The sequence below is a fragment of the Micromys minutus genome, assembly GCF_963924665.1.
Source record: "Micromys minutus genome assembly, chromosome: 13".
NCBI lineage: Eukaryota > Metazoa > Chordata > Mammalia > Rodentia > Muridae > Micromys > Micromys minutus.
The window spans coordinates 3,511,335-3,537,684 of NC_137982.1; the positions used below are offsets into that span (position 1 = coordinate 3,511,335).

The 26,350-nt window shown below is 50.0% G+C and overlaps 2 protein-coding genes across 2 annotated transcripts in view; one reads left to right on the forward strand and one right to left on the reverse strand.

Annotated features, from left to right (window-relative positions):
• DBH (dopamine beta-hydroxylase) overlaps nt 1–4,806 on the forward strand; it is a gene marked incomplete at both ends in the record, with an annotated part of 16,484 nt that extends 11,678 nt beyond the window's left edge. Inside the window, 4 exons of the mRNA XM_080927509.1 lie at nt 57–116; nt 2,799–2,926; nt 3,570–3,729; nt 4,672–4,806. Of these exons, the coding sequence (XP_080783635.1) occupies nt 57–116; nt 2,799–2,926; nt 3,570–3,729; nt 4,672–4,806 (483 nt within the window). The remainder of the gene's footprint in view (nt 1–56; nt 117–2,798; nt 2,927–3,569; nt 3,730–4,671) is intronic.
• Nucleotides 4,807–11,741: 6,935 nt separating this feature from the next.
• SARDH (sarcosine dehydrogenase) overlaps nt 11,742–26,350 on the reverse strand; it is a gene marked incomplete at both ends in the record, with an annotated part of 56,296 nt that continues 41,687 nt past the window's right edge. The window contains 4 exons of the mRNA XM_080927504.1: nt 11,742–11,867; nt 14,051–14,186; nt 18,354–18,522; nt 19,205–19,367. Coding sequence (XP_080783630.1) covers nt 11,742–11,867; nt 14,051–14,186; nt 18,354–18,522; nt 19,205–19,367 — 594 coding nt within the window. The remainder of the gene's footprint in view (nt 11,868–14,050; nt 14,187–18,353; nt 18,523–19,204; nt 19,368–26,350) is intronic.

Below are 26,350 nucleotides of genomic sequence, written 5' to 3' on the forward strand. Positions count from 1 at the left end.
AAGATGGTCAGCACTGGGTAGGCAGGTGGTGACGTGCCTACTGCCTCTCTCCCCAGGGGGATGTCCTCGTCACTTCGTGTACATACAACACAGAAGACAAGATGCAGGCCACAGTGGTAAGTCACACCTGCTTCTCCAGCCTCCCACACAGAAAAGTGAACAGCCCAGAGTCTGTTTAAAGATTTTTAAACATCCCCATGGTTGAGTGTAGGGTGCCAGACGCAGGACTGCCCCTCCTACATTCCCCAAATGGAGCGACCGCTCTCAGGGGATGCTCCCCCCAGGCCCCTAGCTCCTGTTATTCAGGGAGCATGCTGGACTCTGCACTTGTCCCACTGAGTCTGAAATGGAAGAACACTGTCAACACAGATGGGTTCTCATTGGTTCCCTTGTGCTCGGTGTCTCCCTGGCATTTGAGGGAACCAGGACTCACTTTGGGATTTAAACGTCCAGCTGGAGAGATATCTGCTACAAGAGATAAACCAAAATAATAGAGTCACAGAAACTTCAGCAGACATCTCCTAAGAGGTAACAGGGAGGTTGTGAGAGTTTGGCTGGGGATATGCCAGGAGCCACAGAGGACAAAGCATGGTCTTAAGATGACTGTGGCGACGTGGCAGCACCAGGCAGGTGGATGAGGTCGGCCACTCTAGGGAAATGACATGAGTCTTGCTTTGGGTTGCATTGTGGGTAGTCCAAGGATGAGTCCTCGTGGGAGGACTATTTTCAAGGTGAGGTAGACAGGAAATGTGTCATTCAGCTGGAGCACGTTGGGCAGGGAGAGGGATGTTTAACCATGGTTTCCTGGGACCCCACTATTCACAGCCATCAATCCCACTGGCCTTCTAATTGATCCTTGTGCACCCAATAATTAACACATCAACTGTGAGGTTCAGAGTGGGCCAGACCTGGGCTACATCCCAGCCTGGAACCCCTGAGCCCCAGGAACTCCTATTAATACAGTAGCGCTGTTCTCTGCACAGCGTCCTGGGCCTTTGGCCACGGCTCAGGGTTCCCCACTGTTTCACGTGCGTTCTTTAAATAGTCGTATTGTGAGATGATGATTCACACAGCACACAGCCGAAGTGTGTGACGTGTGCAGCTCTGGAAGCATGTTCACAGATCCATGCACACCGTCATGCCACAGCTCTTGCCTCCAGGTCCCCTCATCCAGCCCAACACAGATCCACTTGCTGTAGATGATTCTGTTCTGGACATGTCTCACCATTGTCTTTACATGCTATGCAGCCTTCTGTGGCTGGATTCTTTCCCATACATAACCCATCTCTAAAGCCTCTAAAGCGAGTCTCCTGCCAGTCTCTAAAGTGAGCATGTTCTCCAGACACTTCCACAGGCATTGGCACCTGCTGTGGGTGGGGGAAGGGAGGCACTGCCAGTCATGGTGGAAGAGAGCCCCTAGGCCTGCTCTGCTAGAGATGCTTTTGCCAGGGCTCTATTCCTGCCTTGCCAGATTCATGGCCAATAAACAGTGCCTTACTTGTCTTAGGATGTCCATGACCACTGGCCTAGCAAACAGCTAAAATATCAGATCCTAGGTCTTCAAGCCCAAGTCTCAAGGACAAGATACCTCTTTAGCTATGTAGGACTCATACTTCTTGATGGGGGGGGGGGGGAGTGGGGGAGTGTCCATCTGAGATCAGAAGAAATGGGAGCTTCCAGAAGGCAGACCTGAGCTTCCTGCCTCTGACAACCTGAGGATCTAAAGGGACAGTGCCCTTTGAACTTCAGCTTTCTTCTCATAATGAGGGAGGAGGGAAGGAGAATCTATTCCAGGCTACGATCTCATTCTTGACCTCTGAGGTGACAGAGCTGGGGGAGGGGTCATGGGGGGGTAGTCCCATGCTCATTTGGGAGCTATAAAAGCTGAAAAATGAGTGCTTGGGACAAGCAGATACTGCAGAAAGACCCATCTAGCACACAGGAAGCAGGCCAACTTCTTATGACAAACTTCTCCTATTCTTCCATAGAGACACCCAGACCCCAATGACTCAAGCAGGGGCCAGCTGAGCTTTGCACCACCATGTGTCATGAATTAGTGAAAGCCTTCCTCCCTTTACCAGTTCTAACCAGCCAAATAAAATCTCCCTCCCCAACTTTGTGTTCACAAGGAGCCAGGATCCTGGAGAGCAGCTGGGACAGCCTTGGGTTGGTCTTCCTGCCTGGTTCCTGACCTGGTGCAGAGCTCTCCACCTTCCCCCACGCCCAAATCAGGGCTAGTTCACAAGCTCTGAGGGCAGAAAGTGAGCAGTAGAATGTCACCTGCCCTGTACCTCCCATACTGTGGACAGGTGGCCTGGATTCCTGACACTGTTCCGGGGACTCACGTCTGTCTCTGCAGTACCAATGTGACTGGTAGCCAGCAAGTCACATTGGCAATGTGTAGGGAGGTCAGCTTCTACTGGAGACCGCAGAGACTCGTCCCTTGCTCCCTAAGACTCCATTTCTCTAACCCATAAGATGAGAACAGCAAGGTCCTGTCTCTTTGTTTCTGTTTTTTATTTTTCCTTTAAAAAAATTGCTATCTGATGTTTATTCATTGGCTGTGTGTGTGTGTGTGTGTGTGTGTGTGTGTGTATGTGTGTGTGTGTCTGTCTGTCTCCTGCCACCAACAGATCCTATGAGTGTGTGGGGGGTACCTTCCTGAGGGCAAGGGAGTTTTGGATGCTGCCCTGCTGCAAGAAGAGAAACAAGTAGTCACAAGAAAGCCATAGACAAGCAGGGTGCTGAGATCAATGTGCTGAGGGCTGACAGGTTTTTTTTTTTTTTCTCTCCTGCAGGGTGGATTTGGAATCTTGGAGGAGATGTGTGTCAACTATGTACACTACTATCCTCAGACACAGCTGGAACTCTGCAAGAGTGCGGTGGATGATGGCTTCCTACAGAAATACTTTCACATAGTAAACAAGTAAAGCACCTTTTCTTGCTTTCTGCCCCTGTGGAGCCCAGCACGCCCTGCCCCCTGCCCCTGCCCCCTGCCCCTGCCCCTGCCCCTGCCCCCTGCCCCCTGCACCCTGCCCCCTGCCCCCTGCCCCCTGCCCCTGCCCCCTGCCCCCTGCCCCCTGCCCCCTGCCCCCTGCTCCCTGCACCCTGCCCCCTGCCCCTGTACCCTGTACCCTGCACCCTGCCCCCTGCACCCTGCCCCCTGCCCCCTGCCCCTGTACCCTGTACCCTGCACCCTGCCCCCTGCACCCTGCCCCCTGCACCCTGCCCCCCACCCCACATCCTCCTATTAGGAGGCTGGGAGGATAAATGCAGAATGTGAGCTAAGTTTTTGGAGTGAAGTTAGCATGCATGCCATCAGACCTTCTGTGTCTTTGGAGGTGCCTGTGGCAGGTCTCACAAATCAGTCTCTCAACTTACAAGCTATTGCCAGAGCAGCCATTTTTAACAAGCTAATGTAATATAAAAGATGGAAGCAGGACCATGACAGCTCAGGCAGTGACTAAAAGAGGTAAGGCTAGGGAAGAGGTGAAGAGCCACTGTTGGCCATGCTGCCTTTGCCATCCCTCAGCTACACCTATAAATTGATTTATTCTCCTCCCTTCCAGGTTCAGCAGTAAGGAGGTCTGCACTTGCCCTCAGGTATCTGTCCCTCAGCAGTTCGCCTCGGTGCCCTGGAACTCTTTCAATCGTGACATGCTCAAGGCTCTGTATAACTACGCCCCTATCTCCATGCATTGCAACAAGACCTCTGCCGTTCGCTTCCCGGTACGACAGCATGGGGTTGAATGGTGGATCACAGCAGACATTCAACACTAGCTCATCCTATCCAATATCAACAAACACCACTGCTGCCTGGCTCCAATCCCCGGTCTGTTCAAATCTCGAGGAAGATCCCAGATAGGTTGAGGAAGGCTTGAGATAGGCTTGAACTCCCCAACAAGTGATTCTCACACGAGACTAAGAAAATGAACGGCAATGCTGCCGGGAAGGCCAGGGAGGCCACTTCTCCTGGGCACAGTACAACACAGGACCAACTTCAGCCCTGTCTGGACGGTGTGTGACTGAGTACCATCACCCTCCCCAGGGAATAAAAATAGAGCTATGGTCAGAGGAGGCAAGAAACCAGCAAGCAGTCTGTGACAAGAGCCCCACAGCGCAGTTTCTCCCTCCTTATCTGAGGCCTGCTGGGATTCAGAGGCACCTAATTTATTTCTCAGCAGAGCCAGCCAGCAGCAGTGCCAGCCCAGAGTGCTGGTCAGCAGACCCAGCCTGCTCTGTTAGGCAGGGGAGGCAGGGACTGCAGCGAGAGGTGAATCGGCCTTTCCTAGCAGCATTTGGATACTGGATTAATTGCTAACCCAAACACCCACGCCACAGGGAGGCTTGCTCGCCCCAGAGCAGCTTGAGGCAGAAGCCTTTGTTGGACAGTGGCTAAAACCACAGTCTGCCTCCAAAGACTCTGATCCTTTCCTTGGGGTATACCACTGAGAGAAGGTGTAGGCGTGGAGGTGGAAGCGCCTGGAGGGCTCCAGGTTTCTGACTAGAGAGCACCACTGCTTAGGGAAGGGACACGGGTCCTCTGTTGGTAACCCTCAAAGGCTGACTTGGAAGAGGTAGGGAGTGTTCAGCATGGGATAAATAAATTTAAGGACAGCACCTTGCTTGGTCCCTCCAGCCTCAGTTTACCTTCTGGTCCCTTTCTTACAGGGTGAGTGGAATCTGCAGCCTCTGCCTAACATCGCCTCCACACTGGAAGAACCTACCCCACACTGCCCCATCCAACAGACCCAGGGACCCACTAGCCCCACTGTGGTCACCATAACGGAGACAGACGCTGAGTAGGCCCACCCTCTGAGAAGCTGTTCCTTAGCCCCTCCTCATTTTGTTCCTGTGGGCTCATACTGGCTCTGTGAACCCCTGTGTGAAGACTCCCTTCCATAGAATAGTGCTGTTTACCTAAGATGAAGGAACACGTCACCTCGGAGACACCTGCAGGACTGCATCCCATGAGGTCCAACTGGACAGAGCAGCCCTGGACGTTATCTACACGCTGCTGGCTCCTTATGAGGACAACTTGCTATGGGAGTCCAGTGTCAATTCCACAGGACCTACTTTGCCTCCAGAACAGCCTTGTCAGGCTGGGTGCAGACTCCCCAGGCCCCACAGTCCCGACCCTGTTGGTTCTCCAGTGGTGACTTGTGTTGGTGTATGCCCTGACAACACTGCTTTAATATTCCTTTGCAGAGTGGCTCATGTTTCCCAGTGGGCGGCTTCCCTGAAACAAGGCAGGACAAGTCGTTTAGCTGGAGACTTCCTGGGGAAACTCGCTTCGTGGCAGAGTAAGTGGGTATTTTCACCCACCTAGAGGGAAACCCCAACAAGCAGTTCCACCACGGAGAGCCAAGATGGCTCGAGCCAGGCTCTATAGGGGAAAGGAAGGATCAGAGCCAGTGGCTTCTCCTGCTGGTGACAGGCCAGGCTCTGAAATAGGTGGGTGAGAGCTGGGTCCTTAATGAAGGAGTGACTAAGGCAAGCCACTCAGCTGCCTGATCTTCAGTCTCCTTGTCTGTTAAATGAGGCTCACCCTTACCTAGCACCAACTGTGTACACATGTGCATAGCCAATATTCCTGCCCTGTGCTGAGCCTTCTGGGCTCTATCACACATGTTGCCTCATGTAGGCCTGCTTCTATAATTCTAGTCACCTCTACCCTCCCTGGCTTTTCTCTCAGTCTCCTGCCGAAGGGCCAGCTCAGCTCTTTGATGGCTTTGGAAGGGAGCAGGAGACTGGACCTTTTCAGCTCTTTCAGCAAAATGCATCCCAGGCTTCTTCGGGCAGGGAGGATGATGGATGAGCTCTGGGTCTCCCACATCCCTACCCCGCAGACACCAGCTAAGCACTGCCTCCCCTTCGGCAAGGCGCTTTATTACTCGGGAATGAAAGTGCCCAGACTCTTCGCCTTGTGGTATGAATCATGGCTCCAGGCGCCCATAAGTCATGGGTGTAATCGGGGTGAAATGCCAGGCCTGATGGTCCAGAGCAAAGCTCAGCCCTCTGTCATCTGCACCACCTGGGAGATGGGGAGGCAGGCAGTGTCCATAGCTCTACCTTCACTCTATGGCTGCCTGCCCACATTGTCTAGAGCCAGAGAATACAAGAAAGGCTTATGGAGCTCTGAGGTGCCCGACCTTCAACACAGTTAATCTACTCCTAGTGGTGTACCCATTTACAGACAGGAAGACTGAGGCTCATGGGCTAGCACTTTGCCCGAAGACCACAAAAGGGCCCACCTGCTGTCCATGTGACATGTCCAGACCCACAGTCTCCTGCCTCCTCTAGGCTGTCATGCTAGTTCTCCAGGGAGGTCATCTGTACCCTGTCCTCTGTCTGTCACAACAGGCCTTATCAGGGTAAGCAAGGGGTTGTTATGACTGCCAATTGAGACACATGAGGTTCCCACCAACTGCCTAAACCTTCAAGGACATGTTATGTCTCCTCTCTAGAAGAGGAAACTGAGGCTCAGAGAACTGGGTTAGATGATGAGGTTTCCGTAGTGAGCGGTGGAGCCCAGGTCTGTCTGACACAAGCATCTAGGTTCCCAACTCCATACACTTGTTTTCCAGGCAGGAATCGTGAGTGAGCTTGCAAGAATTGAACATGAGGACACAAGGGTAACAGGCTATTGAGATCACATCCTTCTGATCCGTTCTAAGCCAAAGCAAGTCTTTAGATCTACCTTCTTCACCGAGGTGGTATAAAACGCCTGAGTGTGAGCCATTCCCATGTCTGCTGGGTGCGTTGTTTGCCCTTGCTGGGCTTGGGTGGCCCATGGAGGAGAGGGATATCTAGCCTCCCAGAAGCCAGGGCTTTTAGGGAGTGCCAAAGGATGGGGTATGCTACATCCTTCAGTTCTATCAGTGCTGAAAGGGCTTTAGGTACACATAGGGTACCTCCAGGCCATGGATAAGGTCTACATGAGCTGGCCCTGAACTGCTCCAGAGCACCTCAGTCTCAGGGGTTATTTAATTTTTATTTAGATTAATTTAAAAATGATAAGCACCATGGTGAGGGATGTGGCTCAGTTGGTAGAACACTTTAGCCTAACATGCACAAAACTCCACCTTCTAACTCCAGATTCACATAAAACTGGGGACAGGTACATGAGCACCACCCATCACCCCATCTCTTGGGAGGTATAGACAGGAGGATCAGAAATTTAAGTTCATTTTTGGCTACACAAGAGAGCTTAAGGCCCCCTTGGTCTACATGATATTCTGTCCCAAAACTGAGACAAAGATTGGCTAGGCACACAGCTCTGTTGTCAAAACAGTTGTCATGCAAGTGTGAGGACCCAAGTTCAACCCCCAGAACCCTCTCGAAAGTGCATGTTTATGGTCCTAGCACTGAGGTGGAGAGAAATGGAGATCCCTGAGGCTTGCTGGCTCATTAGCCTAGCTTAACCATTGGACATCAGGTTCCAATGAGAAGCCTTGTCTCATTAAGCAAGGTAGACAACCAAAGAACAAAACCCAAGGTTGACCTTCGGCCTCTATATACATATTTGTGCGCGCACACACACACACACACACTGGAATATTTATAGTTCCCTTTCTGGTGTCATTCCCTTATGTCAGGTAAAATGTGACTCCTGGCTGTAACAATGGATGGGCATCCACACAGCATCCCATCCTTGTGGAGAACTGCTTGCAATCGTTGTCTCAGGGCCTAGGGACACCTACCACCCCTGATGCAGAACTGGTGCCACTCCTCAAGCTGTAGTGACCTCCTAAGATGCTGTAATGAGATTGCACACAGGTTCCTGGGCTTACCAAGTTGTCTACAGGCTCCTTGGTGGGCTGCCACTGTAACCTACATAGCAGTAGAGATCTAAGACACTGGTCACCCATGCCAAGTGCCTACCTGCAGGTATGGCACCATCAGATCTTCAGTGGAAGAAGTCTCAGTGCCAGGGCAGCCTAAGCTTGGCATTTAGATACTCAGCATATTTACGTGAGGGCTGCTTTAATGAGGACCGGGAGAGTGGGAAGACAGTGGGAGGCAACCAAAGGCAGAAGGGGCCACATGCTGGCATGTTCAGGGCTATTTAACCAGACAGAATCCACAACTGACCAGGAGTGGCTGGGCCAGCCGGAAGTTAGGGAGCACACGGGCCATTTTGCATCTTGACAGGATGGTCACCTGATGGTGAGGGCAATAGCTTGAGTGAGCCATCTTCTGATCCCTTCCCGGATGCCCACCTTTGTCTGTCTCTCACCACAGCCCAGGCCTGGCTCCCTCTGCCCACTCAAAAGGTTTCAGCTCTGCCTGTGGGCTTTGTCTAGCTCATTTCCCAGAGATGTAGAACCACCTGACTCCCTGCTCGCCCCTACCATCAAGAGTGACAGGACAGGACTCAGGCTGTCCTTGGCAATACCTCTGACCCCTGGGTCCCCAATGGGATAGAGGCAGAATGAGTGCACAGGCTCAACTAGGTTACACAGAGCTCCAGGAGGCATGGTTGGTCCTCCAGGCAGAGACCCTAAGCTGAGGCAGAGCATCTATTGATACCATCTCTCAGTCCCTCTCTGCAGGTTGGGTGGTGGAGACACCACCTAGAGCATGTAGCATGCTGGTCAGACCTACCTCAGGGGCATGACGCGTGAGTGGCTTGCAGTCCACAGAGGGAGTCTGTGTCTCCCTCCTCTCCAAATGTTTCTGCTGTCTTCCATACAGGCTAAAGAGACATGGCCTCTGTGTCAGCACCATGAATAGGAAGCCTCTGGATGTGTGGGAGGGAAGAAATTGGAAGTGACCTAAATATTTTGTTACTAAGGCCTCAGTCTTTATCAGAGAAATGGGAATCTCATCCTGCCAGAGGAGCCTCCCCGTCTCTACTGGAAGACATGTGGTGTAGTATGCTGGCCTTGCTCTACTGCAAGTATTCTCTCTTATATTCTTGGTTGTGAGCCTAACCACTAATGGCTGAGCCATTTCTCCAGACCAAGCATTGTCTATGTGTGTGCACTTTATACATGGGTGTGCAAGCACATGTGTGGCCATGGATGCAGAGACCAGAAGTTGGTGTCATATGCTTTCTTCTGTCACCTTCTTCCTTATTGTTCAAGGTAGGTTCTCTCGTTGTCTTAGGTTTGCTGCAACAAAACACCACAACCAAAAAGCAAGCTGGGGAGGAAAGGTTTATTTGGCTCACATTTACAGATCATAGTCCATCACTGGAGGAAGTCAGGACAGAAACTCAAGCAGGGAAAGAACGTGGAGTAGGAGCTGAGGCAGGGGCTATGGAGGGGTGCTGCTTACTGGCTGGTTTCCCATGGCTTGCTCAGCCTGCTTTCTAATAGAACCCAGGGCTACCTGCCCAAGGATGGCTCCACCCACAATGGCCTGGGCCCTCCCACATTGATCGCTAATGGAGCAAATGAATCTCATAGAGGCATTTCTGGATCTCACTGGCTAAACCAGGTGGCCCACAGACTAAGGACCTGCCTATTTCTAAGTCCTTCCCGAAACCCAGTGCTAGAGTTGCAGAAATGTGCCACCAAACCTGAGTTTTACTTGGGTCCTGGTGATCCAAATGCAGGTCCTCAAGTTTACATGCTGAGTGCCTTACCTACAGGTCATCTCTCCAGCCCTGAAGAAAACGTCTCTGCTCAGTGTAACAGAGACCAGGCCAGGGGCAGCAAACCTGTGTTTATGTGAGAGAAAGAAGCCTGTTGTCCTCCTCGGCAGTGACAGCTCTGTCTAGGAACCTCTGAAGCCCAACACTGCTGGATCTCATGGAGACACCTGAGGGTACATCCTCTCCTCCCGCTGACAGTCACACTGCTCTGCACACTCGGGAACTTTCCTGTCAGTTTACCAGTGACTTCTGATAGGCAGGGCTCAGCCCCAGCCGGGCCATGGTGTCTGTGTCCAGGGGAAATTTTTTTTCTAGATTACCAGTGCTAGAAGTCAGGCTTGGGGTCTCTGTGATTCATGCAGGATGGGATGCCCTAGTCAAAGGCACTTTGGGGACTTTGCAGATGAACAGGTGAGCTTGGGAGGGGATTCTTGAGAGCTGCTCTCTCTCACTCAGGGGCCCGACATCCTTCCAAGAACTGTGCCTGGGGGAGGCAGGCAGGCTTATGAGGTCTGGGAGAAATGAGTTAGGCTGGGAAAGCACTCAAACCTCCCTTGTCCTGAGTTGTCCCCAAGGACAGATTGTAAGCTGCATGTGGTCATCCTCCAAACTCAGGGTTCTCAGCCAGAACGGTGGGGAGAGGCTGGGCAATAGGGCAGCCACCTTCCCTCTCCTTCCCTTTCCTCCCTACTCCTCTTACTTCTTTCCCATTCTTCCCTCCTCCTTCCTTCTTTTCCTTCCTCCTCTCTCCTCCAGTCTCCTCCCTCTCCTCCCTCTCTGGCTCCATAAAACTCATGTTTTCCAAGAGCCAGACCCATAATCCCAAGAGACCACAGGTGTTCCTCCAGCCATCCAGAGGCTCCCCCACACTCTCCTGCCTCCAGCCCTTCCCCAGGCTCAGGGGACCAGCTATACACCACACATCTTCCGATGGTTTCACAAAATTTTATTAACTTGACCTTTTCCAGCTTAGTGTGTGGTGTGTGAATTTATGAAGATTCAGAGCCCACCCAGGACAACTATGCCCACAGCTCCTCTCTGCTGCCTTCTTTTTGGGTTTAGAACACCCCAGCTCCATATCACTATGGCCTCCTCCTCTCCTAGACTATGAGGCATGTAAGACTACATGGTGATCTTTGTGGAGCTACAGCATCCCGATTTCTCAGTCAGGGTGTGAGGCAGAGGAAGAAGGCTGGGTCTACAGCAAAGGGATGGGCATTCACCCAGGAAGGAGAGCCAGGGTGCCCCTGACATGAGGACATATGTGATGGTTACACGGGGTGGGAGAAGGGGACACTCTATCTCACAGAGCAGAACCGGAGCAGCCCCTCACTAGAGCTTGAGCAAGAAGCCATGCATCTGTGACAGAAGTGAAAAGTCCTTGGAAACGTGCACTGCAGAGGGTTATGCACAAAAGCAATCTTGGTGTCCCCAGACCCATGATCAATGGCTTCAGGGGAAACCGGGGCAGAATATGACACTTCTTTGTAAGTAAGGGAGGTTCCTGGTCCAAATGCCACGTACCTCCTGTGTCAAATGCTGGTGACTCTCAGAAGGCTTTCTCTCCTGCAGAACTGGAGGGCTACGACAAGAGCTTTCTTACCCTTCTCCTCTCTGGTCTGAAAGGCAGCCATTTTGAGGAAGGACTGGACTAGATCAGCACCTGTCTCTGTGCTCTCTGCCCTATACCTGTGGCAGACATTGCTCATCAATCCCCGCTCACTCTCCCAATCCACTACTCTTCAAACACTGTAACTATCCATTGGCAGTTATCCGAGTGAGGAACAGAGGGGAAATCTACCTACTTTATGGCTTCCATCTTGGGCTAATCATACACCAGAGATACTCACAGGGACCTTGAGCCAAGACATCTGCAGGGTGCATTTTGGGAGGATTAGAGTAGATTGGAGACCACTGTGTGGTCTGTAAGAGGGAGGGACATAGTGGCCCATGCAGCCCTTGTTAGGAGCTGCGGTGGTTAGCAGGATCAGATGGAGGCTGAAGGTGGAAGAGTCTGTGTTTTGCTTTTGTCCCAGGTCTCAGGACACAGGGCTGTGGGCAGTGCGGGAATCCACAGGCAGTGTGAGGATGTGGCAGTTCCCAGGAGCCTGAGCAACTGCAGCCTCCACCCTGCAGCCCATCAGTAGATCCCCTTCACCCTCTTGTTGTCGGGGTCAAAGGGAGACTTGAGGTGAACCTGGGCAGCATAGGTGACCCCCATTCTCTCCAAGGCATACTCCCCATTCTTCACAAAGTCCAGAGAGACCTAGAAGCAGAGGGTAGTCAGTTGTTACAGGGGTCTATGGTTATCCACTCCTACCTCACTAATGAACCAATCCCTTCTTTGAGACCAAGAGCTCCTAAGAGTAGCGGATCCCACACCCTGAGCTGCGCCAGACAGGAACATCTGAGCCCATCAAAGCCTGGGTCCAGTAGCCAACAAGACCTCGTCCTCTGCATGACCTGTTCCCATGACCTGCTCCCAGCTCCCTGGGAAGATGGGTCTGAGGCAGGAGCCTGCATGGATTTTAGAGCTAGACAAACACATCATTGCTATAGGGCTGGTGGCCAGTGGCCAGATGTGCTCTTCTGAGAGACAGGGTGAATGAAGCAGCTTTCTGGACAGCTTGGTCTGAGCCCCCCACCCTGCCCCTCTTCAACCCACATCTGGCCTTCTCTTCTCAGCAACCCCTCTGGAGCTGTTAGGCTTGGGAGCAGGTGCTCCTCAGGCTGGGAGGAGTGCTATAGCCTGCCAGTCTACTGTGCTGGAGGGAGAAATTCTCCTAGGCCACCCAAGGAGCTGATTCTTTGTGTACAGTGAGGACTCCTGGGCCCAAGCTGGAGGGATCTGGGGCTTGTTCCCCCATTCCAGGTGGCTCAGAACTGCATTTAATAAGAAAAGAAAGGAAAAGAAAAGAAAGGAAAAGAAAAGAAAGGAAAAGAAAAGAAAGGAAAAGAAAAGAAAGGAAAAGAAAAGAAAAGAAAGGAAAAGAAAAGAAAATCACCCTTTAAAGCCAAGGGATCTTTAGGGGTGAGGCCTTTGGCATGCACTTCCTTGTGTGGCTGGGAGGCTGGTGGGTCTCGGCAGGGCACAGAGTAAACTGACTAGCTCAGTCCAGCTAATAATCACTCTTATAATAATAGCTAATAACTACCCAGGGGCCACAAAACTCACCCTGGTTCCTTACTCTTACTTAGAAATGTGGAGTATCTCAGCACAGCTCTGGTATATAAGCGGGGGATGGGTTGGCAGCTTTGCAGCATCTGCCCACTCTTGGGGCATGAGTATTCCAGAAACCTGATCACATCATCAGGACGCCAGCTTCTCACGCCTTTGATCACCCTCAATGTTGGGCTCCTTCTCTGTGTGGGATTTATGCTGGGCTCCCTGGGCTCTATTTATCAGAAACCCAGTGTTCTTTTAAAGAAAGGACTGTGGATTCTCCCCTGCTCACCAAGTCTGGGAACCCATAAATGAACTTCTAATCTTGTCTTTTCCAGGACCCAGGCTGTGGCCTCTCAGTGGTAAAATCTGTGCAAACACCAAGGTCCCAAGCTGGTTTACAATGTTTAATACCTGTCAATCAAGTTCCACCCAGAGTAGTTGTCCATACTGAAGGGTGAGAGTCTGTACCCTTTCTATAGGTAAAGCTGGGGCTCTTAGAGGAACCGCTGGGCCATGGTCCCAGAGCACAAAGAAGCCACAACCTCAAGTTAAGCCCATGTCCTGAGCCTCCTGCTCCAGCACAGGACTCCTCCCTACTATCCCCACCCCCACTCCCACCTCAGCTCCAGAAGTCAGGCTACCCCCAGGCCTCATGAGAGCCGCTAGTCTTTGCCTCTTCCCTAGCCTGGTCCCTCCTCCATCCATTCAGCTGGACACTGTGGTCCAACTTGTCAGGATGGAAGGCAGAGCCAAGTCAGCACCTCTGGGGCTGGAGTTGGTGCACAGGAGACCTCAGTGAGACTTGGGCAAAGGTACATATCCCTCCAGGAATTCTTAGGCGGTATGAAAGTATATGACACTACCCATTGCCGCTCTAAACCCGTGGCTGGAAGGCAGGAAAGGGGAACGTTCATCTCCTTTCCCCTGGGGACACAGCTGGCACCCTCCTTGTGGCTGTCCAGGCTGCCCAAGAACCTACAGCCTGGGTTTGTCTCACTTGCCAGGGTTGAGGTATTTGGGGTGAGGAGGAAGGGCAGAGATGGTCTGCTAGCTTCTGGGACCAGAGAACACTGTCTTAGGCCTTGCAACTCTTTTTGATCAATAAAATATTCGGGGCATACCAGTCAGCTTCTTTTAGAAATAAAAGAGAAAACGAGCAAAAATAACTCTGCTGGAGACCAGGACTGGGAACTGTCCTTCCTGGCTTGCTTACTATTGTGTTCCCAGCATGCACAGGCACGGTGCAGAGGATGGGAAGGGTTTGGGGAACAGAGCTCACTCACTGGTCCACCACTGGGGTTTCGGATATAACCATAAGCGATGGTCTTGTTCACAGCGAATCCAAAGTCGGCTCTCCGGACATGGCCCACCACTTGGCCATTCCTCCAGATGGCCTCCAGGCCAAACATAGGCACCTCCCTAGAAGAAGTAGGAAGATGTTTGGAACCCCAGACTGTGGTGGGAACACAACCTAGAGGACGAGGCAGCTGGACATGCCTACAAGCCCCACATAGGAACGGGCCCCCCAGGTCCTTGCAAACCCCACATGGGTACAGTTCACTACCAGAATTGTGCAAGCCCCGATGGCCCAGTAACTGATCTGGGATGACAGGAGACAGCATGGGAGTGAACAGGGAATGGGTAGAAATCTAACTTTTAGTAAAGCTGACTAGAGCCTGGGGCATCAGAAAGGACCAACCTTATCCCTATTTCTTTTAACTTTCTTTTTAAGTCTATATTAATTATAGAAAATAGTGGGGGGGGGGAGAGCTAGCTTGTGAGTTAAGAGCACTTGCTGCTCTAGTGAAAGGTCACAGTTCAGTTCTCAGTACCCGCACCAGGTATTCATACTCTCCTGGGAATCTCATGTCCTCTTCTGACCTCTGTGGGCACCCATGCTCACATGGCATACATTCACACACAAACACGTACACATAAATAAAATCTTTTCAAAATACTCTATTTCATTGTGAAACCATCCTATATATATGTGTGTATATATATATTTATATATATGTGTGTGTGTGTGTGTGTGTATACATATGGTATATATGTATGTACACACACATGAACACTTGTATGTATGCATGTATGTATACACATAAATACACGCATATATGTATGCATTATATAAATCCATATATACACATATATGTATGTATATGTACACATATATGCACACATACATACACATATTTGTGTTCACGCACTAATCAAAAGTTAGCACATGAGAGGAAACATGAAGTATTTCTCTCTGAGTCTGGCTCTTCTCTCTAAAAGTAAAGTCCCATCTATTTTAGTTCCATCTATTTTCTTGCAGTTAATACAAATTTGGGGCTAGAAAACCGGCTCAGTGGGTAGGAGCACTTGTGCAAGCATGAAGACCTGAGTTTAAACCCCTAGCAATGTAAAAAGCAAGGCCTATCACTGCAGAGGCCTGCAACCCCAGCCTGGGGAGCAGAGACAAGTGAATCCCCAGCATTCCTGGGAGCACAACCTAGCTCAGTGAGAGACCCTGGATCCAGGCAATAAGGTAGAGAACTAATCAAGGACTCCTGATGTCCTCTGCTGACCTCTGAATATATACACATAGGCACAAATCCCCTATGCACAATAAACACACCACATAGAAATAAATAAACAAGCTGTGCATGGTGTCACACACCTTTAATCCTAGGACTTGGCAGACAGAGGGAGCTGGGGCTTGGTGAGTTCAAGGACAGCCTAGGCCACATAGAGTTTCAGCTTAGTCGGGGTTACATAATGAGACCCTATCTCAAAAAAGGTTGGAGCTGGCTCAGCAGTTAAAGACCCAAGTGCTCACATAGACCTGTAAGTACAGCTCTAGGGAACCTCATATCTTCTGACCTCCATAGCCACACACACACACACACACACACACACACACACACACACACAAAACTACAATTCCGTTCTTATTTATAGGCAAATAATACGCTGTTGTGTATGTAGACCACCCCTTTTTAAAAGTCACCCATTGGACTGTGCACGGTGACACACACCTTTAGTCCTAGACCTTAGGAGGCAGAGGCAGGCAGACCAACATGAGTTCAAGGCCAGCCTGGTCTACATAGTAAGTTCCAGACCAGTCAAGTCTACATAGTGAAGTCCAGTCTCAAAACTTAAAAAAATAAAAATAAAAAACAAAATAAAATTCATCCATTGATGGATACCTACTCTCTTCTCTGTCTTGGCTACTAAGAATACTACTGCAGTAACATGGCCGTCAGGTAGATCCATGATGTGCCAACTCGGAATCCTTCAGTAGACAAGAGAGCACAGCGGAGTCACAGCAAGTGCCTTTGCCTCCGGACTGGGTTGATTTACATCCCTGCATCCACACCAGCAACAGCGGCCATTTCTTCCCTTAGTGTCAGCCACTCTGATGGCTGAGGCAGAATTATCAGCACAGCGCTGATTCGCATTTCTTCATAACTGAAGACCTTGAGCAGTTTTTCATGTTTCTTGGCCATTTGCATTTTCCTCCTTTCTCAGGGTCTGTCCTCACTGGATTATTCGGATTATTTGTGAGTTTGGTGTTTCATTCTGTTGTTGCACTTTGTATATTCTGAGAATTTATTGTCTGTCAGAGGAGTGGCTGGCAAGGATTTCTCCCATCCTGCAGGATGTCTCTTCACTCTGGCGACGGCTTCCTTTGCTGTGAAGCATCTCTTTATTTTGTGCACCCCATTCATCAGTTGTTGCACTGAGTTCCTGAGCTGCTAGAGTCTCACTCAGAGAGGCGTGGCCCATGTTTCTATCCCGAGACACCGGCTCTGCAGTGTGTCTCTGCAGAGCTCGTCTGCTTTGGGGTTGCGCTCATGCAGGGGAAGCAGGGTCTATTTCATACCTCTCCTGAGGACGTTCAGTTCTGTCCTTCACTGCAGAGGCTGCTTCTCTCCAGTATGCACAGGACTGCTCGGGTTATTCTGGGTCTCATGTTTCCTTATAAATTTCAGAATTTCTTTTCTAGTTCAATGAAAACTTACCTTAGAGGTTTTGATGGTTTATGCTGAGTAAGTGGGCTTATTCTATAGTGTTCTGGCCATCTTCTCTTTGTTGTTGTTGTTTTCAAGACAGGATTTAGCTATCCTGGAACTCACTTTGTAGACCAGCCTAGCCTCAATCTCAGAACTCAGAGATTTATGCACCTCTGCCTCCCAAGTGCTGGGATTAAAGGCATGTGCCACCATAGCCTTTTATAATACATTTACTTAAAGGATTTTTTTTTAGTCAATGTACTACTATATTAATGCTACAGCTTTTGAAAATTCAAAATGGTAGACAAGAAAAAAAAATCATTAAAATCTAGAACTGTCCATGCCCATACATGATGTCATCTGAAGACTGTTCTCCAGGGCTAAACTAGTCTCAAAAATGACAAAGGTCAGAGCAGGTTCAGATGCCCTCTTGGGTCTCTTCTTACAGCCACACCATCTGGGTTCCGCCCATAAAAGGATGAGGGTCAGGATAAAGTTGTGATGAGCATGCCCTCCCATCTTCTTCCATTTCCCATGGGATACAGTAGAACCACTGAGGTCCAAACTCACCCAGAGCCCCTCAAAGCAGGTACATGTCATTATGTGCCCTGCAGCCAAGAGCTTCAGAGACAAGAAGGAAGCCCCTGAACAGGACAGTTGTTAAGCTTCTGCCCTAGATCTAAGCACTGGTCTTCAGAAGCTTCGTAGAGGCTCAGGGAACCAGTCATGACAGTGATCCCACCCGAGGTCCCTGCCGTCCAAGCTGGGCAGCAGTCTAGGGAGTAGGTGAGATTTCTGGGAGAAGCCACCATATGCTGACAAATCTTCATAGCCTCTTATCACACTTGACACTCTTAGCAAAGTGACAGCATTTGTGGCTGCCTGTCAGCTGCAAAGCAACAAACCCAAAGCCATCTCCTGCTCCTGGAGACAGTTGCTAGGAGAATTCTTATGGGTACCATCATGGGCCGCCAACACTATCCAATGTGTAACTCTGGATCAAGTGGAACCCAGGCCTCCAGCATCCAAACTCTCCCAGTGACATGTTCCGTCCTTTCACCTCTGCCACATGACTGGATATGAGTCCATGTCTCTGTGACAATATGACCATCATTTATAAATGGAGGGCAGTTCTACATAGTCAGGATTTAATGGAACAGGTCAGGAGGTTGTGGCAAAGGAAAAGAGTCACCAGCTTCTGAGTAGCTCTCACCCTCCTGAGTCACCAGGCCTGGCTTTACCCAGCCCAGAGGAGCCACCCCAGCTGTAGCACCTTTCTCTTCCGAATACCTGCATTGGAGAAGGTTAAGCGTTTTCTGTCTCTGGGTCCCTGATCCACCTCCATCTCTGACCCACTTCTGGCTCACTTGGCCCTTATGGGGTCTGGGTTTGCATACAAGTTCTGTTCACACCAACGCAAGAGATAAATCATATAGACCTTTTGTCGTACATGTAGATAGAGCTCCCCTCATTCTCACTGTCTGCACTGGGATACTATGAAAGGGAAGCAGACCTAAGGGATCTGCCAGCCCCAGGGGCTCTCATTGGAAACAGTAAGTACCACCCAGTGGGCCAGGACACTCACTCTTCCACAGTGAGGCACACCAGGCGTCGGCGGAGGCCTGCGGCACGCTGTTTCTCCAGGGCCTCGCGGCCTAGGAAAGGCACTGATGTCTTGAGCTTGCAAGTGAAGGCCAGTCCTGCCTCCAAGGGGCTGTCATCGGGTCTCAGGTCTGCGTGCCAGTGCCGGTAGCCTGTGGGACAGGAAGCTGCAGGTGAGTGTCTGTCCAAGCTGTGCAATGAGTCTTTAAAAGACATATGTGGGTTCTGCCCGTGCCCACACCGCCAAGTCCCCAAATCTTCACCTTCACTGTTGCTTAGTAACCCGGACAGCCCAGGGACATGGAGTGGGTCCTAGTCTCTAGAAGGTTTCCTATATGAGCTCCTGGAGCAGACTAGTCCCATGAGCTTTCCAGTCCCTTGCGCCATCAGGGTGGGATGTGGGGTGGACCTGGAAGGTGGGCTGAGCATCCCTAGAGGAACAGCAGGCCCCACTCTGAACTTCTATCACTCTTTAAAGGATGCAAGGTGGCCACTTGTTAAAGCCATCCTGCCCTTACCTCTCCGGAGATATCTAGGTGTCAGAATAGGGGGGTTCTACCACTCATGTGAGGCACAGTGCTGAATTCGACCCCTCCCCACTGAGGCTGCTCCCTCAGGATTCCAGGCAGTGCCTCACCTCTGAGTCCATGAGCAGGTACTGGGGACCCCAGCATCCCTTCTGAAGCACTGCCCTGTAGAGCCCGTGGACAAAATACACAAGGCTGGGAGATAGAGGGACTTATGCGGAAATCTAAGCACTGGTGACAGAAGCATCCCCAGCTTCTTCCTGGTGGCTTAGCTGGCTTCCCAGGACCATAGCAACCCGGTGCTCACCTTTCTCGATGCTCAGAGAGTCGATGGCACGGTAGCCTGCATTGACTAGGCCATGCTTTGCACCAGCAGCCATCACAGCCCGGTACACTGGCAAGCAGGATGCACGGGGCACATGCAGTTCCCAGCCCAGCTCCCCAACGAAGGACAGCCGGATGGCTCGGACCTGGGGGGACGAGCGCGGATCAGCTACAGCTGCCCCAGACTGCCACATGCCAGCAGTCCCCGAGAAACGGTGCTTTCTGGGGGGTGCTCACATAAGCTGAGCTGAGAATCTTTAAGTGAAGGGGGAGAGTTCAATGTAGAGAGAGGGAGACAGTCTCCACCTCCTGGCCTCATCCCTGTAGTCAAGCAAGGGACCAGAAACTGGGCGAGCTTAGACCAGTGGGTGGGCTCCATGTCTATTTGGGTTTTCACAGCCTTAGGTCAGGTGTGGCTGTGCCATACCTGGAGGCTCAGGAAACACCTTCCTGGTCTCTTCCAAAGCAAGGGCTCCAGTAATGCTCCACAGGTACCCGTGTCACTCAGCATCTGCTGTCCCCTTCCCACTACCAATCTGTGTCGTTCCCAGCTCCTACCGAGACTCTGACACTGGGCTTTGGACCCACACTGACTCTGAAGAACCACCTCTTAACGGCTGGGACGGTTGGTACTATCAACACGATAAAATCGAGAATCACCTAGGAGACAACGCTCTAGGCATGTTCGAGGGAGTTTCTAGATTGAGTGACTGAGGAAGGAAGACTCACCCAGAATGTGGGTGGCACCATTCCATGGTCTGAGATATCAGACTGAACAAAGAGGAGAAAGTGAGCGGGGTGCCCGTGTCCATCTCTCTGCCCCTGACTGTGGATGCAATATGACAGCTGACATGACTTTCCCCACCACGATGGATCTGACCTTCAAATTGTGAGCTCAAATAAATGCTTCTTCTCTTGTTCAAGGCAGGGTCTCTGTGTAGCCCTGGCTGTCCCGGAACTCAATCTGTAGAACAGGCTGGCCTTGAATTCAGAGCTCCACCTGCCTCTGCCTTCCTCAAGACTCCTTTGTCAGATGCTTTGTCACATCAGCAAGATGGTGACTATGCAGTCCCATCTGCCAGCACCGTGTTCCCAAAGATGGCCACAGCCACAAATGCAGCCATCGTGAGCCCAGGCTCTCATTTTAAAATGCTCAAGCCTCTTCCGCCGACGGGAAGCAGGTGGGAAGCTGACATAGCTCATGTCATGCCAGTACCAAGTCAGGGTGCCAAGGCCATCATTCCAGAAGCCACACGAATGAACAATGTGTGTTCCAGAAACTGATGCTCACAAACACAGGAATGATGGCACCATTGATCTGCAGTCCCTGGCCTGGAACCTTCATACACATCCCACTTAACCTTCCTCTGTGATCCCACAGAGGAAGGACATCCAGATCCATGTCGGAAGAGCTGGGGTCTGGAAAGGCATGTCTGCACCCACATAGCCGACACGAAGCCTCCCTTTCCCAGAAGATACAATCTTTGCAAACATTTAGCTTAGGTAGATGTACCAAGACTAACACACACAACTGGTGCCCACTTCCCCAGCCTTCAGACAAGTTGTGGGGGATGTAAATGAAGGTCCCCAAGATCACAGCAGCCCAGGATCGCTGCTCAGCTCACCAAAGGGATATGGGAGGGCTCAAGGCACCTCACAAACAGAGGTGGCCGGGCCAGTGCTGCTACCCCTGTGCTGTCTGGGGAAGGGAGCTACCCTGTTGTCTGACCACAAAGCCAGCACCTTATGAACTGCCGTTCTAATCACACAGCCACTGGGAAACTGGGTCTAAAGGCCTTTGAAGCAGCACCATTGGTTTGGCCTTGTGAAAAAAAAAAAAAAAAACTCAAACTGATACAGAAACTCTGCTGTTGACATTTCTCTGCCTCCCTGTACAAGCTGTGGGCCCCTGACAAAGACCGCCTTGTCACCAGGGTGCTAATTTTAGACAGCCCAAAGGAGCTTGGGACTCAAAGCCAGTGTCATTTCGAAGCAGAGAAAGTCATTTTTAAAGTGCACCTAACCTCCCTGTTCCGAAGCTCCTCATCCAGACAAGCACACAGGTGGGGGATGTCATGGATGCTTGAGATCTCCTGACCTCAGTGGGACACAGGTGGTCAACTTCTGGGTCTCCACTACAGAGCATTGTGATGGCAGGTGCCAAGAAGAACCCCAGAGAGAAGATGGTAGGTTCTTCTCCCTTCTGGCACAGTGAGAATTTGGAGAAGTCTGTGTGTTTTCCAGGTCCATGGATCATGGGTGCCCGGGTGTCATACATTTCCTCCCCTGTCACAATAGAGTTAAGAGCAGGTCTCATTTCTTCTCATAGTGGCACACAAGGATGGGACAAGGATGGGACAAGACTGAGAACAAGCTCATGTTCCTCACCCCTATGGGGCAGGTAGCTCCCAGCCACCTCGGAAGGCTCAGCCTTTGTGCCTCACCTAAGCAGGGTCTGTGATCAGCAGGATTACAGAAGCCCCATGCCTGGCATATATTTCCCTGCCATCAAACATCGGCTCAGGCACTTGTACAACTGTGGCCATTGTCGCCTGAGACACATTTGCAAGGAAATAGAACCAGCCTAGATGCCCATCACCGGATGGATTGATGGTATACACACACAATGGAATTTTATTTATCCATAAAGAAATATGAAACTATGAATGGACAGATCTGGAAAGTGCTGAGTGAGGAAACCCAACCTTGGGCAAACATCAAGGACAAGGACAATAGCCCAGCTCAGGTGGCTTTAAAAAGATTAAGAAAGGACTGAAGATACAGCCCAGTGATAGGACACCTATCATGTCCTAGCATATCCTACCATGTCCTGACATGACCTAGCATGACCTAGCATGTCCTAGCATAACCTAGCATGACTTGGTATGGCCTAGGACTCCTAGCATGACCTAGCATGTTCTAACATGCCCTATCATGTCCTAGAATGACTTAGCATGACCTAGCATGACTTAGCAGGACCTACGATTTCTAGCATGACCTAGCATGTCCTAGCATGACATGACATACTAAGACACCTAGCACGTGAAAGGTCCTGGGCTTGATTCCCAGCACCACAAAAAGTACAAAAAAATAAAGAAGGCTTAAGAAGGAAGAGGCAGCACTCCTTGAACGATGCAGCTGCAATGGGCGGAGCTAGAATTATACGGGGTTGGCAGAAAGGGCCTTGAACCAGGTTTAGATAAAACTCTGTCTCACTCTAAAGATTTCACAATAAACAGAACCCTCAGTTTTAAGACATAAAACCAGCATACAAAATCATCTGCTACCAATGAACAACCCAGAAATGGAAATTAAACCAGAAATATGCCATCCCAGAGATTAGGAGGTGGAGGCAGGAGGATTGAGTTTAAAGTCATTCCCAGTTTCATAGGAAGTTTCAGGTCAACCTGGACTTCATGGAGGTGTCTCAAAGTTCAAAAATAAAAGAAGGAAATTAAGATAATATTAATACCAGCATTAAAATATATAGGAATATTCACAGCCAAGAGGTAGAAGGATTTAAGACAATAAATAAAGAGACCCCATGTTCAGGGACTGGAGATGTGTCAGTAAAATGCCCAAACTGCCAAAAGCAGCACCACAGCCGAACAGCCCTGGCAGAGCCCCACTGGTGCTCATTAAATTGCAGACATAGAGAAGCAACCTCTTAAAGCTCCTACGGACCCTCAAATGGCCCTAAGAGAGAGCCACATGAGACTTGAAACAGTGACAAAATTGGGGAATTCAATCTGTCATTTCAAAACAGACTATGCCATAGCAGTCAAAGCAGTGTGGTGCTGTTGTAACACAGAGAGCTGGATCAGTGGAACTCAGCAGAGCATCTGGAAGTAAATTCCCATGTAGGCAACTCAGTGAGCTTCGTGCATACCCACACTTGGGTACACACAATTGGAAAACAAGTCCTTCCTGGTGGTAGTAGCACACTCAGTAGGCAGAGGCAGGCAGATCTCTGTAGTTTGAGGCTAGCCTGGTCTAAAGATTGAGTTCCAGGGCAGCCAGAGCTACATAGAGAAATCCTGTCTCAAAAAAATAATAATAAAAAAATAAAATGTTTGTCTCAAAAAAAAAGTTAAAAATTTTTCAAACCCAGCTTGGTGGTGCATACCTTTAATCAGAACAGTCAAGAAGCTCGTTTGTCTCTGAGTTCCAGGACAGCCTGGGCTACATAGAGAAACTCTGTCTGGGAAAACCAAACCAAAACAAAATCTCTTTCTTTTTTTAAGCAAGCAGGGTGAAGATGGTGACTTTACAGATAGAGGTGCTCCTGAGTTCTACCCCTAGGACCAATATGGCAGAAAAACAAAACTGACCACTCCGAGTTGTCCTCTGCCCCCCCCCCACCGCCACATACAGACATGCTATAATACACGCGTCCTCACACACTCAAAATCATAATAATAAAATATGTAATTTGGATTTTACAAAAAGCAAGGCAAAAGGTAAAAGATGCAGCGAGGATGTGGAGAAATCAGAAGTTTTGTGTTTACTGGCAGGGCCATAAAATGGTGCTGTCGTCAGGAAGAGTGTGACACCCTCTTAAAATTTTAAAGTACACCTAGGTGGTGTGGCCCAGCTTGTGTGTAGACACCTCATCCCCTAAACCTGGGGACAGGAGGCAGAGCTCACAGAGAGATTCTCACACTGGTATCACACACCGAAGCTGGGGGGTGTGAGCCCAAGAGTTTATCCACACCACACAACAGCAGTCACCTGTATGGCAGGAAGGATGTCCTGATGCCTGCTGGGATGAGAGTGAAGCCTAGGCTGTGCCGAAACACAGAACAGTCACATAGGGTCCATGCTGCATGGCTACACAGGGTGTTGCTTTCTGGGACCAGACCTGAGAAGAGCTTTGTCTGATGGGTTTGAGTTTCAGCTGAGCAATCTCACAACAGGTGTGTGTACTCACAGGAGAATGAGGAACTATTGTGATTCCAGGACAACCTTGTCTGTGTAGATGGATTCTGTGTACCCCTGCCCCCACAAAAAGCAACAGCAACAGATTCCTTCCAGGGAGAGAAAACTGAGGCCTGAGGGCCTGGCTGAGGCATTCTTAGTCTGTGTCTCAGGTACTAGAGACAGAGGGCAGATGCCAGCAGCAGAGCAAACCCAGGGAGTGGAACCCAGTGGGAGCTCCATGCTCCTGGAGGAAAGAGGGACAAGCAGAGCTATTGTGTGTCCCAGCAGTTTGGGGGTACATTTTGGGAGGAGATGAAAGTTGTTTTTGAAGATATGTATATACTATTATGAATTGCAATGATGTCGCTCAACATAAATGTAACTCATGTACCCAACAGAATAATATCCAGCCAGGCAGTGGTGCACACCTATAATCCCAGCCCTCAGGAGGCAGAGGCTGGTGGATCTCTGAGTTCAAGTCCAGCCCAGTCTACAGAATGAGTTGAGGAAAGCCAGGGATTCACAGAGAAACCATGTGTCAAAAAGCAAACCAAAAGGTTAATGCTTGTCATTGTTAAGTACAATAAGCTAGCCACTGACAGGTAAGTGCCGTATAATCTTATAAAGTGTGGCATCCAAACAAGCTTATCTTAGGGCATGTGAAGTGGATCATGAGTGAAGGTGCTTGCCACTCAGCCTGACAGCCTGAGTTTAGTCACCAGAGTCCATGTAGGAGAAAACTGACTCCCACAGATAGTCATCTGGCCTCCCTCCATGGTACATGCATACTACTCATAAACACACACATCTACTCACACACACAATACACATGATATATATATATATATATATATATATATATATATATATATATATATATATATATATATATATTAGATAGATGGATGGATGGATGGATGGATGGATGGATGGGTGGGTGGGTGGATGGATGATGGATGGATGGATAGATAGATAGATGTAGATAGATAGATAGATAGATAGATAGATAGATAGATAGATAGATAGATGGGTGGGTGGGTGGGTGGGTGGGTGGATGGATGAATGATGGATGGATGGATGGATGGATAGATAGATAAATAAACGTATGTGAAAATAATGACTAGGTGAGGGGATGGCTCAGTTGGCAAAGTGCTTTCGGTCCAAGCATCAGGACATGAACTTGATCCCCAGCTTTCATGTACCAGCAAGGCGTGGAGGTGCATGTCTGTAATCCCGGTGCTAGAGAAGCTGAGATGGAAAGACTCTTGGGCTCTCTGGTAAGAGACTCCGTCTCACAAAACAAGACAGAGAGCAACTGAGAAAGACACCCCGTGTTCTCCTGTGGACTCCACATGCATGCACATGTGCACACACACATATGGACAGTCACATATAATACACACACAAGAAAATAGGTATTGAAGTATATTGAGGAAACAGATGTGGACAGCATGATGTAAACAGTATATACCTTGTGTCCATGCATCAAATTAGCAACTGTGTCTCACCCCCGCATGGTACCCTGCCACAAAACTCACCACTACACGGTACCTCAGCACTGCAGTAACCCATCACCACAACACAGTACCTCCATAGCATAGCACCCCACTACCACACAGCGCCCCATCACTTCATGGTGCTCCACCACATGGAACCATACTACCATGAAGTATAAACCCAGCACATGGTATGCTACACAGAACCCCACTATCACATGGAGCCTCATTAATATGTCAATTTTATGTGTTCTATGTATCTATTAAAATGAATGAAAAAGGACAGTGGTGGGGAATTCTCTAGGACTGAAGACAGGGAATGAAAATTAGGTGAGCAGAAACCCAATCCCTGCCTAGATGGTGCTGAGGAGGGCACAGCCCTGGGGAATGGCTAGTCTCACTAGAGCACCTCAAAACACAGCATCTTTAATTAGACCCCAAGGAATATCCCAGCATGCCTGTCACCCAGAAGCCCACCCCTAAGTGACTGAACATTGAACACAGGCTCAGGACTTGGGTTATTTCTAGAGGATACACTGTTGAACAGAAACAGAGAGAGCCCAGACTCTGATGGCCAGGCAGGTCACCCTGGGGGTGTCTGGGAAAACATCCTGTCCAAGGCCAGCTCTGCCTCCTGTTTGGAAATGGGCACTTTGAATGGCCAGCTAGGACAATGGCCTGTCAAGGACCAGAGTGGACCTTACATCAAGCAG